At 53.5% G+C, this 19,256-nt stretch overlaps 3 protein-coding genes across 8 annotated transcripts in view; 2 read left to right on the forward strand and 1 right to left on the reverse strand.

The window, feature by feature from the left end:
• Positions 1-2,397, forward strand: part of DOT1L (DOT1 like histone lysine methyltransferase) — a 65,813-nt gene extending 63,416 nt beyond the window's left edge. For all 6 annotated transcript variants that reach the window (XR_009966797.1, XM_062629434.1, XM_062629433.1 and 3 more), the window contains one exon: positions 1,112-2,397. Coding sequence is in view for 1 of the 6 variants with exons in the window: in XM_062629438.1 (XP_062485422.1) it covers positions 1,112-1,119 (8 nt within the window). In the remaining 5 variants the exon portion in view is untranslated. The remainder of the gene's footprint in view (positions 1-1,111) is intronic.
• Positions 1-19,256, forward strand: part of SF3A2 (splicing factor 3a subunit 2) — a 93,043-nt gene that overhangs the window by 70,541 nt on the left and 3,246 nt on the right. The window contains exons 2-5 of the mRNA XM_062629451.1: positions 17,312-17,477; positions 17,996-18,067; positions 18,384-18,430; positions 19,091-19,200. Coding sequence (XP_062485435.1) covers positions 17,352-17,477; positions 17,996-18,067; positions 18,384-18,430; positions 19,091-19,200 — 355 coding nt within the window. The 5' untranslated portion in view covers positions 17,312-17,351. The remainder of the gene's footprint in view (positions 1-17,311; positions 17,478-17,995; positions 18,068-18,383; positions 18,431-19,090; positions 19,201-19,256) is intronic.
• On the reverse strand, positions 8,131-15,911 carry PLEKHJ1 (pleckstrin homology domain containing J1). Its single transcript, XM_062629429.1, has 6 exons — positions 15,765-15,911; positions 15,150-15,217; positions 13,138-13,204; positions 11,604-11,694; positions 11,346-11,409; positions 8,131-10,739 (listed from the first exon to the last, which is right to left on the reverse strand). Exons 1-6 carry the CDS (start codon positions 15,856-15,858, stop codon positions 10,674-10,676), a joined length of 450 nt encoding a protein of 149 aa, XP_062485413.1. The 5' UTR covers positions 15,859-15,911; the 3' UTR covers positions 8,131-10,673.

Raw genomic sequence — 19,256 nt, forward strand, 5'->3', positions numbered from 1 at the left:
GCATCTGACTCAATTACAATATATACCTGAGAGATTCTTTTGACTGTGCCTTGTCTATAGTGTCTTCATCATCAAATTGCTCCACAGACACAAAACAAATCCCCATTAGGCTTTTGTGAGGCATGTAAGTATTAATTTCCCCTTCCGTACAAGGAAGCGAGGCTGAGGTTTGAGTGACGTGGTCCCTGCGTGCCAGCAGAGAGCAACAGTGTGATGGGGAAGGGGCTTGAGAGACCCTGAATAGAAACGAGTGGGGGAGAAGGGGCAAGGAGGGGTTTGTAGCTGTGAGACTCGGGTGAGGACAGCGTGCAAGCCTTGTGCTGAAGCAGTTGTCTTACCTGGAACAGAGGTTATACTGGGCTAGACTCTGCCATCTCTGTGGTGGGCCCTGTCACAAAATGGTTCTGAGCAAAACAAGCCAGGCACAAGAGTGATAAGCATGGAGCAGAGTAGCTGGATGACAGAGCTGGCCTGTGGAGCAAAGCAACAGAAGCATTACTGCCAGGAGATGGTGTGTGGCAGATGGACCGTAGCTGTGGTCCTGCTCTGTGTGACTCTTGGACACAGGTCAAATACGTGAGCAGTTCATTGACTTTGGTGTGATTACTGTGCTCAAAGTCCTTGGTGAACCAAGGCTGAACTGGGCTCGGGGGCTAAACTGCTTTGCTTCTCTCCCAGGGTAATACGAAATGCAAAGCAGATTAGTGTGTGCTAGGAAAAGCTGAAGTGCAGGGGGGGGGTTACTTATTTTCCCCACCTCGGTGGCCTTCATGGGAGCACAGAGTTCAATGTGCTTACACTGGTCAAGGCCAGGTTGGCCACAGGGGCTTGGAGCAAGCTGCTCCAGTGGAAGGGGTCCCTGCCCATGGCAGGGGTTGGAGCTGAATGAGCCTTAAGGTCCCTTCCAACCCAAACCATTCTATGAAAGCTTAAAAGCTGCTGTTGCTCCTGGAGGCATCCTTTCTATCTAACTGCGGCTGGGACAAGAGTTGTTCCTCCTTTGCTGGCTGGCAAGGCCTTGGAGCACTGTAGAAATGATTGACACATCTAACACGTGGTAGAGTTTTGTCTTTTATTTAGATGAGTCTCTTCCTCTCCTCCTGTTGTGCAGGTAACTAGGATTTCTACCTCAACCCAATGTGACCTATGCAAGGACAACGTGGACCAACTTCACTCGGCTTCCACTGAAAGGTGCTCACCTGGCCTGTGCAGGGGTTTCTACTCTTACTACTGGACAAAATAAAACCATAAAAAGACCTAAACGACAGAGAAAAGATTTACTGTGAATCTGAGTTAAAAAAAAAAAACAACAGAAAAAAAGACAAAAAAAAGGCAAAAGAAATGCTTAAAGCTCCAGTTTGTATTGTTGATAGTTTAGATAAAGGTATTTATCTTTTTTTTAAAGTGAAAACAATTTTGACTTATTTTATTCCACCTAGAATCATAAACACAACTTATTATTAAATTTTCTGATTAATAAAGGACTGGCACACCAGCAGAGATGTAAAGAGCCTCCTCTCGGTGCTATTTCATCCGTCAGAACTGTGCCTCTAGTTTGAATCCTTGGTGCTGAATTTGGAGGGTTGAGCAATGCCAAACCCAGTTCTCAGAAGGGTCTGCAGGTTATTTCTTCACTTTGCTCTGTTCATATGCCAAAAGCCATCTGGTTTGCAGCGGTGGGAGCTACAGAGGAAGGCAGGCTTCTAACTAAAGCTGTGTTTTAATTGGAACTCTGTTAACTGGGGGGGGTTTAACTGTGTTCATTACCAACCAGAACTCGGGCTCCCCTCTGGGATGGCAGCTAAGAGGCCCTGGGGTTGCCCAGGCGAGCTCCACCAGCACAGGCACCTTTGAAAGGAGAAATCCCAAGTCCTGCCCCATTCAGATTGCTTCACTGGGCCATTTGGCATTGCTGGTGGCACTCAAGTCACTGTGAATTTTGGTAGCTAGGCTGGTACCTTGTTTTGAGATGTCATTGGCATATGAACAGGGTGTGTGATCACTGGTATTGGTCAGGCCCTTGCTACAGCATTGGGAAGACTGAACATAGGGCTTCTGTCCTGGTGCAGGTAGCAGATTTTCTCAGCTTGCTGGTTTTTGTTCCAAGTACAATGTATTTTGTTAATAGGGTTTTGATACTTGAGTCAGAGATGGATCAGCCGTGTACATTGATGGACAAAGTGCATTTTGCTTTTGTATTTCCTTGCTTTTAAGTAGGTCTAAATGGTAGTTCACAAAAACACCCTGATCTCGCCTACGTGCTGCCACACGATCCGACTGGTGCAGTTCCTGTATTGTGACTTGGTGTTCTGTGTACAGAAAGGGCTGCTCCGAGCAGCAGCTGTATTTTATAGAGATGTGATGAGAAAAATATAAATTTCATATACTTTTATTTCATTTATTTTTAGATTGTACAATGCACAGTAAACTTGTAAAAACTTATTTATTCGAGTGCACAAAGGGAGGAGGAGGATGATCCATTCAGTAGAGATCACACTGGGCTGTGGTTCAGACTGGACCAGGTACCACTAAAAGAAACTACAGGCAAAGAAGGGGAATTGCAACAGCAAAATGATGGTTAGGCTTCGGGGAACGTCTTCTTGGCAGGCCTGTGCTCCGAGGGGCAGCCCTGACTGCTCTGCATCGGAGTGCTCGCTGTCCTGGAATCCCATCCGGGTCCGTAGTGCTCCCTGTGCAATCTCCCACCTCCAGCAGTGGGGCATTCCCCTCGGCCTCGAGCTCTGCCAAGGCCACAGCATCCCATGGTCACTGAGAACGCTTAGCTGTTCATAGCTGCTTAACTCCTGCCTTAGGGTTTGAAGCCGGCACGAGACCTCTGCCCTGCGCGCTCGCTCCTGCTGCCTGGCTCCGTGGGGAACGGCTGCGAGCGCCGTGCTGGCGTGTTCCAGAGTGGTCCTTGAGCTCCACGGGCTCCTGCAGAGTTCAGTGAGGCCCTTTCCTCTGCCCCTCATCCCTGGCAATCTTGGTAGAGATCTAGGACAAAGTGCAGTTATTCTCTTGGTTCCCAAGTGTGTCTTCCATAGGCAGCCTTTGTGCGCGGAAACTTGATGTGAGCGTGCCGCCTTACTCGCTGGAAAGGGAAGGGATTGATAGCCCTGGAAATGAGGGCCGTTTTGGAATCGTGTCCTGCTTTGCATGTGGGAGAGGAGTTGACAGCGACGCGCCCTGCTGAGTGACTAACAGCGAGATGGAAACCTGGAGAAGGGCAAAGATGCTCAGAGGGTGAGAGCTGAGAAGCATCCGGTAGCTTCTAGTAGAAGCCGTACGCAGTTTATGTCCTGGAATCCAGGAAGACAAATGTAACCCAGATGTTTTGCAGCTGGGAGTTGGGCAGCTCCAGCTTCTTCCAGCTCCTTGGGTGACTGGGAGTTGCAGAGCTGCCTCAGCATCCTTCCCAGCAGGCGGCCGAGCGCTCGGTCTCTGAAGGCTTTAACGTGGTAGGCTGTGCTTGAGCAATTGCTGGAGGGGCAGCGGCCTTAATTTTGTCTCCCCCCTATCATTTATATCCCTGCTGAGAAAGATGGGGACACCCAAGCTTTTAATTGCTGCTTTTCAGATCCTCTTCTGAAAAGGCACCAAGATTCGGGGTTCCTTGGGCCTTTCATGCTCCCCTTCAGCTTTGCCCTGAGCTTCACAGCAACGCAGCCATCAGTGTCTGGGTGCAGGATGGAACTGTCCTACACCTGGCGTTGAGTAATTGCATTGTGTGGCAGCTACAGTCTAAGTCCTTGCAGTGATCCCCACTGGGATGTGCTTCCAGGAAGGTGCCCGATGAGGTGGGGAGCAATGGTGAGATGGGAAGCCGGCGAGTGCAGGTTCTGGGACTGGTGTCTTCGGGTTGTGTTATCTGAGAGATGCTGCCAAGGGGTTTGCGGTGTTGTCTTCGGCTCTCCCTGATCTTCTCTCGCTTTGCCATAACCTTGGCCACGTCCAACCTGTTTCCCCTCTGTCTGCAAATGGGGAGAGCATTTCTCTTGCTGTGGGGCTGCTGGAGGAACAGCTTTGAGCTGTTGAGATCCCATCCAGACGGCTACAAGAATAAGACCCTCGTGACCCTGCTGGAGGAATGCTGTGCCAGGGGTCCGCAACCTGTTTGCGATAACTGGAGACACTTGTGAGAAGTCACAGCCGAGCAGGCAGTTCCCAAAGGGAATTCCTCCTGCGTGCCCGCACCCTGCCGGCTCCCCGCCTCCCGTGGCTGTCACACAAGTTCCCTCTGCTCCGCGCCGCTGGTGCCAGGGACTTGTCAGGAAGCTCAGATACAGCTTGGAGCACGCGCGTTGCCAAGAGCAAGGAAGGAACTTGCCGAGCCCTGCGCTGAGCAAAGCCTGTGCCCGCTGCTGCCTGCTGCCAGGAGCCAGCCCTGCTCTTGTCTGGGGATTTGCTGCCTCTGGCCTGGGCTCAGTCCACCCGGATCCACCAGGCTGGGAGGCTCCAAAGGCACCAGATCTCAACGTGCTCTTCGCTGTGCGTTCATCATTCCGCAGCGGTTCCTCCGTTGGGCACCAGCAGTCCCAGTGCTTTTCGTGTAGAGGAGGGAGAAGGTGGGAAGATGTTGCTGGAGGACATAAAGGAAGGGGCAGCTGCCAACATCAGGGAATGCAGCACCTCCGGGATGCACGTGGCACCGTCTCCAGCTGGTTTCTTCCAATGACAGGGACATGTCTGCTTGACCAGAGAAACAGAAATACCTTCTTGTGCTTCCATCTCATTTCCTTCCTTCCTAATGGCAGCAGCCGCTTTACCTGCTGGTGCCCCCTTTGTGCTCACTTCCCCTGTGCCAGGACTGGCTGGTGGGGTGTGCATGTGGGGATGCAGGGCAGCTTGTAGGGACTGAACCTGTGCTTGCACCTACGGTCGCTGGCGCACCCAGGCGAGGAGGCTGCATCACTTGAACGTAACGGGAGCCACCGGTCGCTGGTTTTGTGAGTCAAGAGCTTTCAGATCCCCAGGGCTTGATGCTCACCCAGCCCAGTTAATGTCAGTGTTGAGTCGCTTTCTTCTTTATACTGGAGCAGGGAACTTCTCTTTGAAAGCTGCCGAGCAGAGGTTTCAGGCTTGGTGAGCTCTCCCTTTGCATCTCGATCTCATTTCAACACGCTTCAGTATCCCTTGGCCGCAGGGCCCCGTGTGTGTAGGTGCCTTCAAGAGGTTCCTTCGGAGAGGTTTGGTGCCACTTCTTCAACCTCCTCCTTCAGGGGCTGGGTGAGGTGGCCTTTAAAGGTCCCTTCCAACCCAAGCTCCTCCCCGATTCTCTGTATCTGCCCTGGTCGCTGGGTGCGGGGGCCAGGGACAGGCAGCTCGGGGTCACCTCCAGGCACCGGCGTGGTTTGGTTCTGCGGGGATGTTGTGTTTGGAAAGCAGCCTCTGCTCCCCGGCCCTGTTCTGGTTTCCACTTGGAAGAGCCCCAGCAGAGGAGCGGCTGCGGGGCAGGGGAGCATCGGCGGGTGCGGAGCTGGCATCTGCCATGGGACAGGCGATGGTTTTGGTGGGGTGCGGTGGCTGTGCTGCAGCTCATCATCTCCTCCGAGGCTCTCCACGCTCTCGGTCACCCTATGGGGACACTGGCACAAGGCCCTGTGGGACCTGAGCCCTCGCTCAGGAGCTGCTGGAAGAGGAGGCTCAGTTCTTGGGCTGCTGATGGTGACTCCCCTCCATGGTCCTTCCTTCCTCGGCCGGTCTGGAGCTGGTGCTGATCACCTCCAGGTACCAAAGGTGCTTCCCCAGCCCGGGGTCACTGTCCCTTCCCATGGCAGAAGATGCTCCTTAGGATTGATGGGATGGGAGGAGGCTTTGGTGGATCAAGTCCAGCTTTGGTGGATCGAGTCCTAGGTACAACCCAGTCCTGTGCTGAATTCAGTCTTTTAATAGAGGGGTTGGAAACCTGAACATTATGGGTGTGCTTATTTCTTGGAGGGAGTTACCCCATCCCACCCAGCTCTTGACAGATTCTGCTTCCCTTGTTTTCCCTGAGCCAAAAGCACAAAGAGGATTAAGTGGTGGGAGCTCCAAGTAAACGATTCCTTTGGGGAAGGTGTGGATGTTGTTGCAGTGGACTGCAAACCGACAAGAACGTGCTTGAAAGCCACGGTTTGGGGAGAAGAAACGATTCAGTGTTCCAGTGGGTTTGTGAACTCTCCTTGCAGCACTGAGGAGACAACGCAGGAAGGGGTTGGGAAGCTCAGCTCTGGAGTTTTCCTCTTCTTATGGCTGTTCCAGAGGGATTTTCCCCGTTTTGCTTTGCTCCGTAGCTTGCGTGTCAGGTTTTCACTGAACGATGGGTTGCCCCTGTTAAAGGTGGTCTTGTGCCATGTTTTATTAATCCTTATGCATTATAGATACATAAATATCTGTTTAGACTGAGTATTGCAAGAAAAGATGGGAACTTCAGGGTTTCAACCTAGGCCACGAAGTAAAGGGAAACTTTTCTGCAGCGCATTTGCTGTCCTTGAGCCCGTCTCTGCAGCTGTTCTCGGTTCAAACCAAACCCCCACCTCGGAACGCCGAGTTGTGGGGCGCGAACCCCAAGTCCTCCCTTGGCTGGCTCGAGGCGCACCCGCTCAGCCCCATCGCTTCGGGAGGTGGTGGTGGGGGGAGCTGAGGAGGCGGAAGGGGCTGAGCCGTCCTTGCGTGCCCTGCTCCTCCGGGCAGCCCTCGGTCTCAGATGAAACCCCAGCTGGTTAGGTCTCTGTTCTACTTCCAGGCGGCAGGAGGGTGAGCCTGCGCCCGCCGAGTGGGCCCTGGGTAGGGGAAGCAGGAGGTGAGGAGGTTGCTGTTGCTCAGGAATTGATTCGTAAACTTTTAACTACTAATGAAATCCATTTTGCAGTGGATTTTTTACACCCCCCCCCCCATTTTCTTAGGGCAGTGATAATGGGATGTTTCCTAGTGAATAGGAATTAGTTTATATAATTTTAGTCTATTAAATCGAATTATTTAAAGTTCAGACTTCCCCTAATTTATCTTTTTATTTTTGTTGTCGTCGTCGTTGGAGTTTTGTTTTATACCGCTCACTTGTCCTCTCATTCCTTCCATTCTTCCATAGAACTAGAATGAATTCTTCTGCTGTGTATATATGTATGTATAATATATATATTTCCACCCTGCCTTTCTAATTCTCCCCAATGTAAGAGTTAGGGGTTGGTTTTTTTCTTTCCTCCCCTCCCTCCACTTAATTTCTTGTGTCTTTACCTTGATTTGTAATGGAAACAATGCTTTGAAGTTTGGTCTTTATATTAAAGTGTCTGTATTTTAATACACCGTCTTGTTGTGGCGTTTCACTGCTTCAGTGGGGCCGCTGCCAGCAGCCAGCAAGGAAATGGGGGCTCTGGATGTGGCTTTATCTGAGGGCAGCAGCCGTGTGTTCCCCCCCCATATCCTGACTTAGTGCCTTCAGCTCCGGGGAGGCCAGGGACAGCCCAGCTCATGGGGTTTAACGTGCTGGTGCGCTTCTCCTTGGGGAGCCTTTCAGCCAGTGGTTTCACCAGTGTAAGGAAATGGATGTGTTCAAATGCTGGTGAAGGGAAACGGCTGGAGGAGCCTTAAAATGAGCTGCAGGTCCCGTTGCATCCAGTGCTCACGCAGCTCCTGGCCTGAGATGGGTTTTAGGTGCTGTGCACAGGCAGCAGCAGGACCCAGCTCTGTCTGCCTGAGCCTGTTTCATTGTCACCTGAGCTACAGCCGAGCACTCGGCTCCGGTACAAACCCCTCCAACCTGGAGCATCTGCAGCTGCGTCCTGAGCAGGGTCCCTGCCTCCAGCCCCCACCGTGCTCCTCCTCATGGGGCTGCGGGCATCGTCTCTCCACAGAACCCCCTGGGTTGGAAAAGCCCTTTAAGCTCATCCAGTCCAACCATTCCCAGCCCTGCCAAGGCCACCCCTGCCCCATGGCACTGAGGCCTCGTCTCCACGCTGTGTGAACACTTGCAGGGACGGTGCCTGCAGCCCTGCCCTGGGCAGCCTGTTCCAATGCCTGAGCACCCTCTGGGGCAGGAATTGTTCCTCAGCTCCATCTAAACCTGCCCTGGGCAGCCTGTTCCAATGCCCCTCAGCACAGAGCTCGCTCCAGCCACCCCTCCCCAGGGGAGGATTTGGCTTCTCAGACAACCACCAAGATTAAAACAAGTGTTTATTGGAAAGGTCGCTGTACAACAGATAAACGGCTTCAGGACACCATCGGGAGCCTGTACACAGCACTGAAATACAAAAGCACAGTGACCAGAGGAGGAAACATGACCAATAGTCCACAATTCACAACCAGTCGATGTGCATCTCGAGGTGTCTTGGCAGTACCATCCTCCTGAAAGCTCACCCAGTGTCCTACACTAGTCTGGAAGTGGATCCAAGTTACTTACCGGGCCGGCCACGGGCCCATGTAAGGCTTCACAGCATTTGTCTTACATTCAGGTCAGAAATGTCATCAACCTCTTAAATAGGGGGTGGGATTCTCTCCTGCTCCCCCAACTGTTCCCATAACAGAAAATGCCCATTTTTAGGTACAGTGAAGGTGGCGGGTGGCAGCTCTGCCAGGAGCTGAAAGGCACGAGGTTGAGAAGGGGCTGTTCCTGAGGGCAGCAGGGTATGAGCTGCTGCTTGCTGGCTGGAAACGATTGAATGTGGCAGAATTCGCAGGGTTCATGTATGGATTGACTTTGTGCATTGATGGAGTCACGGATGCTGAACCCCGGGGGGCTCAGTTCGGGTTTCTGCCCCTAAAGCGGCGCTGCAGCAGCGTTCCTGGCTGGCAAAGCAACCCTGAAGCTGGAGCTGCATCCACATCCACCCATCCGTCCTCGCAAGCGACCAGACCAGGTTCTGTCACAGTCAGTAAAGCTGCTGTGCACCCACCAGCACGGCAGGAACATGCCCCTGCACTGAGGTAAAGCAGAGGAGGCTTGTGAGGATTAAACTGAGCTGAGGACACTAATTCCCTAAAGCACAAGCTTTGTGTTCCTGCCTTTAATCCCTCACTGCTGCTTCCACTAGAGCTGCCATCTGTCTTCCAAACCACCCTGGGTTCTGCTTCCACCTCATCATGCCCTCAGCTTATTGTGCAGGCCAGCTGCCCCTCGGCTTCTTTTGGCAATTTCTGGAGCAAGCACCTGGAATGATTGAAAGGAAAGGGACTATCTGGGGAGGGAAAGGAAAAACCTTGGCTTGGAGACTGAACCTAAAGCATCAGTGACATCTGCCACTCTCCCGGTGCCCAGCAGCATGAGATGAGGCCAGGCCAGGTCACTGGGGCTCACAATACAGGCTCATTTCAGCATCAATTCCCAGAGGAAGAGAGTCAGAGCTTCCCTTCCAGCCCAGCTCACAGCACAGGCTGCCCCTCGCTTACCCTGTGCTGTTGGCTGCGGCAGCGCTCCTGCTACCCAGGTGAACCCCCAAAGTTCATCTTGTGCTGCATCTGCCCGAGTCCCTTCTGTCATCAAGGGCCTGACAACGGTACCTGGGACCCTCCCAGGGGTTCCTGGAGGTTTTCCTGATCTAGTTCCAGGCAGCTGCTGCCAGCTGCATCCTCTGCTGCTGTGGGCGTCAGGAATCTGGGTCTCCTGCAGCCTCGGGGTGCGGGTCCTTCCACCCCTCATCCCTGGGCAGTTTTCCTTTGTGCAGCCAGAGCCTCGAGGAGGGATGTTCCTTGGCACCCCCTCACTGCAGAAGCCCCAGGGATGGCAGCGCCTGTTCCCTGGCAGCTCACCATGACTGTGGCACAGTGTCCTGGTCTTCCAGTGTCCCAGTCTTTCTCTTCGGATGCTTACAAAGGGGAGGAATGCTGCAGGAACTCAGGGGATGAAGGGTTACTGCCCAGCTCCCACACGCTCACCAGGATTAACTTCTGCAGGGCCTGAAGCCACAACCTCCAGCCAAAGTGGAGCAGTTCCCATCTTTCCAAACCTCCACCTGGCTTCCTTCCTGGCCCCCTCCATGGGTCCCACTCTGCTTTCTGCTCCCTGTGCTTTCAGCTTTGCTTTCAAATGCATTTGTGGAGTGCTCTGAGTGGGCTGCAGCGTGGGCTCCTCCAGGCTCTAGGAACTGAAACAACCTGCCCAGAGGAGGGAGAAAGAAGGAAACCACTCCAGAGGCCGGTGCTAGTGGCTGCCTTGTCACAGGGGACGTCACCCCCTGTCACCTGCAGCTGAGCTCTCCTGTTGTTAGTGGAAGGCTTCCAGCTCCTCTGCACCATCAGGCTTGGTGAGCATGGAATGGCTTTGCAATGAGCAGGAGTGGATGGGACAGGGTTAACCCTGCAAGCACAGAAATGCCATCAAGTGGAGCATCCTCTGCCAGGAGGGGCTGAACAACCCCTGCAGATTGCAGGAAGATCCTGAGCCAGAAAAGCTGAGTAGCTCCCTGCAGGAGGGGAGGAAGAGGAGGGCTGGAGCTGGCTCAGGACCTGCCCCAGCAGCAGAGAACAGCGGGTGCTGCAGCTCTGTTCAGTCCCTGCCTCCTCTGCTCTCATGCCACCAGTGCAGCAGTTAAGCCTGGCTGCCTCCAGAGCTGGGGCAAGGGGGAATGTGCAAAGAATTCCGTGTTAAAAAAATCATACAAAATGATGTGGCTAATAAATTAAAAAGTCCCTTGGTCACTGCTGCTGCTGTCCCCGGGGAGGGGAGCCTGGGGCCAGGCACCGGGGCAGCTCCAGAGAGGGGATTACTGCCTGCGTGTTCCCAGCTGGAAGCGGGCTTCCTCCGAGATCCCATACTGCTCCAGGGGGTCCTGCAGCCAGAGCAGAGGGAAGGCACCAGTGAGACACAGAGAAGAGGGGAGGCCAGGACTGTCCCTCAGCCATTCTGCAGGGCTGGATGTTCCCCAGCCCAGCCCTGGCTGCTGTTTCTGGTGCAGAAAGCCAGGCAGCCATCGAGGAGGACACAGGGAACAACCACGCATGGTTCAAGGCCACGCTGGTGCAGGAGCACACAGGTGAGCTGCAGCCACCTCCATCACCTCGAGCAGGGATGCTCCGAGGAGCCTGGCAGGGGTGTGAGAGCATTTGGACCCACGTGTGCTGGGAGTCCCACCACTTCTTTGGAAGAGTTCACAGGCAGCCCTGGCCAGATCTGGTCAGCTACAAACCCTGCACCACTCCACCACCGGAAGAGGGACAGAGCTGGGCACAACGCAGGCTGCCGAGGGGAGGAAGACTCAGGTCTGGCTGTTGGGAGCACAGCTTCAGGCTCTGGCTTACTACAGGATCTCTTTCATACCCATGGCAGCAAAGAGCCCTGTGCAGAACAGCTGCCAGCAACACCAGACACTGCTGGCCCTGCTCCGGTCCAAACCCATCATCACCACTGACAAGTCAACTTCCAGGGACTCTCTCACCTTCCCTGTCATTTTCTGGATCTCATTCCTGTAGAAGATCAAGCTCCTCCTCATGAACTCGTAGCTGTAAGACAGGAACAGACCATGGGCAGGCTGAGCAGGACAGGATGTGAAGTTTCAGCTGCTATTTAGAGCCAGAGGGCAGCTGGCTTGGGAGGAGACAACCACTTTTCCTCCCTGGGTTCACCACAAGCCCATCCCAGAAAACAAACAGCCCAGAGCACACGAGGCAGCCCTGGCCCTGGTGGCTCAGCCTACCTGGCTCTCTTGAGTGCCTCAATCCACTCCTGACACTGCTCCTCACTGTCACATTCGAAGCAGTATTTCCTCTCGGGCTCCTCAATGAAACCTGCCAGGGACAAGGAAAAGGCTTCAGGGAGGTCCTGGCTCCACTGGGCTCTCACAGCAACAGCCAGGCTGCAGCTCATGTCTCTGTTCAACCAAGATGATCTGTGACCGAGCTGGTAGCACAGGCCTCTGGCCCCTCTCCTTTACCCTGCGTGGCTCCTTGCTGGTCCTGAGCCTCTGCCACCATCTGTCAGCAGCCAAAGACTGCTGCAAAGAGAGGAAAGAGCAACTTCCACTGAGAGCAGCAGCTCGGAACTGAACCAGACCAACATGGCCAGGGCAGACTGCAGCTCCCTGAGCCTCCTTGCAAACAGTCCGCACAGACTGAGTAATCCAAGTGGAAAATGGCCCCAAGGAAGCAATTGTGACCCATGCAGAGGGCAGCCATCTGAGATGTTAAATGTACTCAGAGAAGGCACTGACCTGTCTTTGCTTAAGGCTTTCGGGAATTTGGTACTAAGCACAGCAGAAAGCAAGTCCCTGTGCAAGTCCTGTTCTTCACCAAGACAGAATCAGGACATCTAATTAATGACACTGTCCTCAGAGCTCTGCTCTTCAGTACACAGCCCACAGAGATCCAGGCTTCTGCTGAGAAATAACTGGGTCAGACTGCACCAGACCCCTTAGGGCTGCAGTGCAGGGACAAACCCAACCCCAACTGCACTCGGCTCCTTTCCCAGGACCCCTCATTCACCAGTTCCCAACAAACCTAAGGAAATTTGGAGCTGGTGCTCAGAGAGATCAGCGTGTCCAGCCTGCCTGAGGATGCTCTGCAGACAGCAAGAACACCACCTCTCCCAGTGGGAAGGGGAGACAAGGCTCTGCACAGAGAAGCAGCTGTGCCTGACAACCAGGCCAAAAGATACGGGGATGGCCTTGGAGAAACATCCTGTTATTTCTGCCACATACCTCTCACACAATGATTAGTTGTTGGATGAAAGACTGCTTACAAAGGACGACACACCACGGGCCAGCTGGAGCCATGGCTATCGACACAAGGACGAGCAGCGTGACGGGAGGACTGGTGCTAGATTAGCCCGGCAGATGGTTTAGCTGAGGCTCACTTTTGTTTTGATGAATGCAGTAGCACAGAAGCAGCAACCTGTCAGCACCAAACCCTCCTACAGAGGGACTTCCACAAGCCATGGTCTGTCTGTTTTGTTCTTGCTTCTCTCCCCACAAGCAGCTGTGCAAGTCACGCAGACTGGTTCAGCCAGCAACAAAATACTAATGGGGGATGGCAATGCCACAGTAGTAACTGGCAGCTGAGGAGGAGGAGAAGGGCTGAGGGGCATTGAGGAGGAGGAAAAGGCTGAGGAGCACTGGCCCTACTGTCACCACAGAAAGAGAGGGAAAAGAAGGAACTAAGCAGCAAAACCTTTCCTTTTACATAGCACTATTTGCCATAAGGGAAACACAAAGGAGATGCAGAGATGGAACTCACTGATTGAGAAGACGTTCTCCTCCTCTTTGGTGATCCTGCAGTGCTCCAGCAGCAGAGCTCCAATGGGCTGGAAAAGACCCGGAGAGAAGGATTAAGCCACTCTGCCCACCAGCATAACAGTGTTCTGAACCCAGTTTGCTGGTGGTGCCATTTGAGTTTCACCACCTGATGCTACCTTTAAAGTAATTCACTCCAATTACATGGATGTTCCATGGTTTTTAATGAACCTTTTGGTGTCTGCAGTCATGCTTCACTGTGCTAGTCCTACCTGGAACACTCTGTGTACGTGAATGAGGTATTAAACATCTCTGCTTGCTCACATTCAACCCTGGCATTAGCATTGTTTCTGTGACGTGAGGACCCTGAAGATTTACTTCCTTGCTCAGTGAATCAAACAAAGATGAAATACTTAACATGACACAGAACAACTCACACTGTACTTGGTACAGGCAGTCCTGGAGCCTTGCAGGGTATTAAGAACAGTCTGTGATGAACTAGAACAGCTCAGGATAAACAGACAAAAGGTAGGTGCTATTTGCTCGCTAGTGCACAGAGCGAGGACACGGGAAGCAAAGGGGGATAAAAGCCACAAAGGCAACCCACAAAAAGCAAATTCTTTTGTCCAAGCTAAACAAACTGTGAGAGGCAAACAGGACAGCAGGGAAGATACTGAAAACCCTGGTTTATTCTCTATTTCTGGCACACTGGTTTTACATTAGCACCCTCCACCTATCTGCTGAGCTCTTCTGATCCATTCAAGAACATCCTCTCCCCTCCATCAGAGCGCACACACGTGCTTCCAAATCACCACCAGGAAAGGAAGCAGAGCAGTGCTGGTGGCAGTGGAGGAGATGGGCTCTGTCCTCAGAGCCTCATCCTGCAGTGGTGCAGGAGCCAGACCTCAGCCTGCACAGGGACATGTGCTGGAGGCTGCTCAGCATCTCCATCACCCTGGAAAGCGGCCCCTGCAGCACCAGTGAAGCAGTGGCTGTGCTTGAGCAGAGAGGAGGAAAAGGCAGAACTGGAAAGAGGAGCTCAGCCCTTATCAGAGTGAAAGAGTCCGGACAAACTAAGTCTAAAACCACCAACAGAAGCTTCCCAGCTCCTGTCTGTAGCACCAGCATGCACACAGCACTTTTCTTCACACGCATCATTATAGCACTTTTATATTCGCTTTCCACCAAAAGACTCTTTAGCAACAGTTATGAAGGGATTCACTAAAAATCACCAGATCTCAGCACTGGCGAAGCTGGCAACAGAGCCCAAAGGTCACATCCCTCAGTTCTATCTTTTTTCTAGACCCAAGCAGGGCTTCTGCATGCCCAGAAAACCCACGGTGCCACAGTATGGCCACCAGAGCATCCCGGTAACAGCGAGCATTGTGTGCACACAAAATTCCTGACACAGAAAGAAAAAGCAATGTTAATGCTTTTCCCAGGAGAGCGAAATCTCAGCCTCCCCTCACAGTCTGGCACCACAGTCCTACAGACAAACATCACAGACTCCACCTTTGGCAGCTCTGGGGCCACAGTTATGTTTAACAGCTTCATTCCAAGCTCCCAGGAGAAGCACGTGGGAGTGCTGAGATGGCAGCACCGCTCCTCACCCCTATGAGGTCTCACTGAGTTGATGGAAGAGAAAACGTGGCTGCTGTGTCCTGGCTCTGGCAGCCTCTTGTTGCACCATTGTATAAAGCCCATGCAATCAATCCACAGAGAAAGAAGAGAGAGGGAGGAGATTTCATAGGGTAGATTAAGAGCACTTATAAGGAAGCAGCTCTTCCCTGTGAGGGTGCTGAGGTGCTGGCACAGGGTGCCCAGAGAAGCTGTGGCTGCCCCATCCCTGGCAGTGTTCAAGGCCACGTTGGACACAGGGGCTTGGAGCAAGCTGCTCCAGTGGAAGGGGTCCCTGCCCACGGCAGGGGTTGGGTTTGGATGAGCTTTAAGGTCCCTTTCAACCCAACCCAGGCAGGGATTGTATGAAGCCGAATGAGGCCACAGCAGATTCCCTACCTCCGCTTCGTCCGTCCGGAAGTAGAAGAGAAAGTTGACAACCAGCTTCACGAGGCGTTTCTTTAACACTGCAAAGGAAACCAGTGCTGAGGTGGGCACAAGGGGCGAGCGGAACCCCTTTCCATCCCTGCCATGGCACCGACCCCACCAAACCCACGGGGAAGCCCTGCTCCGGTGCCGCCCTTTGCTCCTAGAGGAGCTCTCACCCACCCCACAGCTGAACCGCAGCCCCAGGGTGCCAGAGTCACCCTGCAGCTGCTCCAGTGGCTCCTTGGGCAGGCAGAGCGCACAGCATCCCCCCATTGACAGGCACAGGATGCATCCCCCCCCCCCAGCACTGCTGTTACTCAGGGACAAAGCCCACAGGCCTGCAAGGAGAGGCCGACGCAGGGAAAGGAAGGATTCCCAACGCTCCAAAGGAAACTCGCTGCGATACTCCAGGGAAGCGCCCCTTCCTCTCATCCCGGTCCCTCCCCAAGACCCCCAACCTGTACCCGACGGCAGCACCCGTGCTCCCCAGTCCCCCCTCAACGCACCCAGGCCTTGCTCCGTGTCCTCCCCCCTCAGAGCCGCAGCTCTCCCTGTCCCGTTGCCCCCCCCCCCGCCTCCTCTCACCGCTCCCTTTCTTGGGCACCCGCATCAAGATCTCGGCCGCCTTCTCAGCGGGCTGCCGGGCCAGGGACAGCAGCTCCCTCTCGTTGTACCTCATGGCGGCCCCACCGCCCCTCACGCCCGCCCCATGGCCCGCCCGGAGCCGCTCCCGCCCGCCCGCCCCGGAACCGATCGCTACGGAAGCCGGAGCGGGCCCCGCGCATGCGCGCGGCGGGAGCGGCGGGAGGCGGTAGGGGCCTGGGGAGCGTGAGGGCGATGGCGGGGGTTTGGGTGTCAGTGGGGGGCGTTGGGGGGGGTTCACCCCTTGTTGAGGGGTTGGGGGGCGCTGGGGGGGGCTTCGGCGTGATCCTTGATGAGGGTCTGGGGGCTTTGAGGCCTTGCGGAGGTGTGTGGGGCTTTAGGCCTAGGGCTGGGGAGGTTTGGGGGGGGGGGTTGGGGTCTTAGACCTTTGCTGAGGGGTTAAGGGGGGGGGGGGGCTTTGACCCTTGCCAAGGGGTTCGAGATTGTTTGTGGGGAGCGTTTGAGAGGGACCTTGACCCCTTGGTGGGGGGTTCAGAGGGGCTGAGCCTTGCTGGGGGGTGCTCGGGGTTGGGGGGACGGGACTTTGAGGCCTGCTGAAGGGCTGGGGGTCTCTGGTGCTCCTGCAAAGGTCTTACCAGGGTTGGGGGAATCGTCCCTGCGGGGAGGAAAGTGGCAGGGGGGGGCTAGGACCCCATAGGGGCACTGGGGATGGTGCGCAGAGGGTCTGGCCTTGCTGGAGGGGGGGAGGTTGGAGGCATTGGGGCTGCTTAAGGGTGGCTGTGGGGCGGGGGGGGGTAAGGGAGGCAGCACTGAACCGATGGAGAAGGCTTTGGCTGGTTCTGGGGCTGTTCACTGCCAAGGGGGAGGGTTGGAGGCTCCTGGTTTGGGTTGCTGGTGGGGCTGCAGAGCCTCGTTGAGCGTGGGGAGGAGAATGTGTAGAAACAGTGGCTGAGAAGATGCAGCAGTCTCTGGAGGCTTGTTCATAGAGGCCTAGAATGGTTTGGTTTGGAAGGGAGCTGAAATCTGCTCCAGCTCCAACCCCTGCCATGGGCAGGGACCCCTTCCACTGGAGCAGCTTGCTCCAAGCCCCTGTGTCCAACCTGGCCTTGAACACTGCCAGGGATGGGGCAGCCACAGCTTCTCTGGGCACCCTGTGCCAGCGCCTCAGCACCCTCACAGGGAAGAGCTTCTGCCTAAGAGCTCATCTCAGTCTCCAATACGTCAGATTAAAGCCATTCCTCCTTGTCCTGTTACCATTTACCCTTGTCAAAAGCCCTTCTGCAGCTTTCTTGTAGGCCCCCTTTAATATTTAACCAATATTACGTTGTTATTCTGGATCATTTTACTCTCCGCTTACTGAGCCAGTGGTACAAGACCCGCTGTGGTTGACCCTGCGTCAAGTGGCAAGTGTCCAGGGCAGGGTTTATGTGCTCATCTCCCATCCTTGCTGATGGGTGTAAATAGTGGGGGGACCTCCACGTTGGGAAAAGCATTAGTTATCACTCACATTGCTTTTCCTTATCTTTCCAGACTTTCTCCATAAGTAGCTGAAGCACAAAAGTCCCCATCATGGATTTTCAGCATCGTCCTGGGGGCAAAACAGGCAGCGGAGGCGTAGCCTCTGCCTCAGAAAGTAACCGAGACCGCAGGGAAAGGCTCCGGCAGCTGGCTTTGGAAACCATCGACATCAACAAGGTGAGCCTTGGCCTCTGTGTGTGTAGGAAGGAAAAGACACGGGGCTCCTGTCCTGCAGGAGCGACCTGTCCAGCTGTGGGGAAGCACTTAGGGCTTTGCCTGAGTGAAATAGCTTGGAGGGTGTGAGATTTAGTGGAGGGTTGTGGATTGGAATGAAGTATTTCTGTTCCTGGTAATGTGGGAGTTGAATGAGGAGCACTTGTGATGGGGCTGATCACAGAGGTGCCAGCACTTTGTGTTCAAGATGCTGGTACTATATTATGTTCAAGATGCTGGTACTATATTATGTTCAGCCTTCTCAGGACTGGTTAGTATTTTGCCGTTTCCTCCCTGTAGTTGGGTTTGCTGTCACCAGTGAACAACTGTTTCTGTTTTCATAGTCCTAAAGCAGTATCGTGGTGGTAATTTAAATCTATGAACCCAGTTCTTCCAATGCAGAAGAAGGTTGTCAATATTTTGGTTATCCTGTTGTTTTGCCATGTATTTTGCTCTTAACTTTTGAACAATTCTCTTCTTAGGACCCTTATTTTATGAAAAATCACTTGGGCTCTTATGAATGCAAGCTCTGCCTGACGCTGCACAACAATGAGGTGAGCTGAGAGGCTGGCTGGCTGCGTCTTGGCAGCAGGGATTTTAGAATACAGCTTCAGGTGCAAGAACCTGGGATGTGCCTGATGGCTGCGTACTGAGGAGATGCTGGGGGGTGGTGGCTCTTGTGTGCTAAGCCTGACTGCTCGTGACACTTCAGCAGTTGAGAGCAATCTAATTTTTGAGTTAAGATTCCTTCTCTGCTAAGGATTAAAATACCCTTGTCAATGTGTGATGCTGTCTCTCCTCTGTGACAAGTATCTCTCAGTGTAAGATGCGCCTTCATTTAACTTTCTTATTCCTTGTTTTTTATTGCAGGGAAGTTACTTAGCCCATACCCAGGGGAAGAAGCATCAGACCAATCTGTAAGTTGTTCTCCACTGTAGCTTTATTCTCCATTACTAAAGCAATTTAAAACTGAAGTGGTGCACATCTACAGATCTTCACCTCCATTATCCAGTAGCCACCGTGCCTGAATGTTCTTTCACTGTGCTTGTTTCCTAGGGAGCAGCCTGGCATTAGCCGGGGGGACAGCCTAGATCTGCTCCAAAACATGACAAGCTCCATTTCGAGCTCAAGTTCAAAGCCAGTTTGGGGATTTCTGAAGGAAGGGGGAGAAAGAGTTTTAAAAGCAAATTGTCTGAGTCTGGTTAGAAGGATCTGGTTTTGTGAATACAGGCTGGGAGAAGTTTGTAAGCTTTATTTGAAGAAATGCAAAGTTTGCTTTCGTTTAGATGAGTAGCTCGTGTGGTTTTCTTCTTTTATGTTTCAAGAAGTCTTCTCAAATCCAAGGTCAGCTTGGGGGAGGATAAGATAAATGAGATGACAGCCTTTAGGCAGGGGGGGGCATGGATACAAGTGGCCTGTAGTGGTGCATGTAGAAGAGACATGGCAGGTTTTCCTGGCATTCTTTCTGTGAAGCACTGAATCTTCCATGGGAAGGGATTCAAGCTGCTCCTAGTGCATCCTTCAGAAACAAGTGGGGCTAACCTTTTCAATTTGGCACGTGTCAAATCACTCTGCAGGGCCCGTCGAGCTGCCAAGGAGGCCAAGGAGGCCCCTGCCCAGCCTGCACCAGAAAAGGTCAAAGTGGAAGTGAAGAAGTTTGTGAAAATTGGAAGACCAGGTTATAAAGGTTTGTTGGGGATGGGGGTGTGTCTGTTGTGGGAGGCACCCAATGTCTGCCCAAGC

This window comes from Pezoporus occidentalis, unplaced genomic scaffold (genome assembly GCF_034315485.1).
Source record: "Pezoporus occidentalis ecotype Australia unplaced genomic scaffold, CSIRO_AGI_Poc_V1 ctg338, whole genome shotgun sequence".
NCBI classification, from domain to species: Eukaryota; Metazoa; Chordata; class Aves; order Psittaciformes; family Psittacidae; genus Pezoporus; species Pezoporus occidentalis.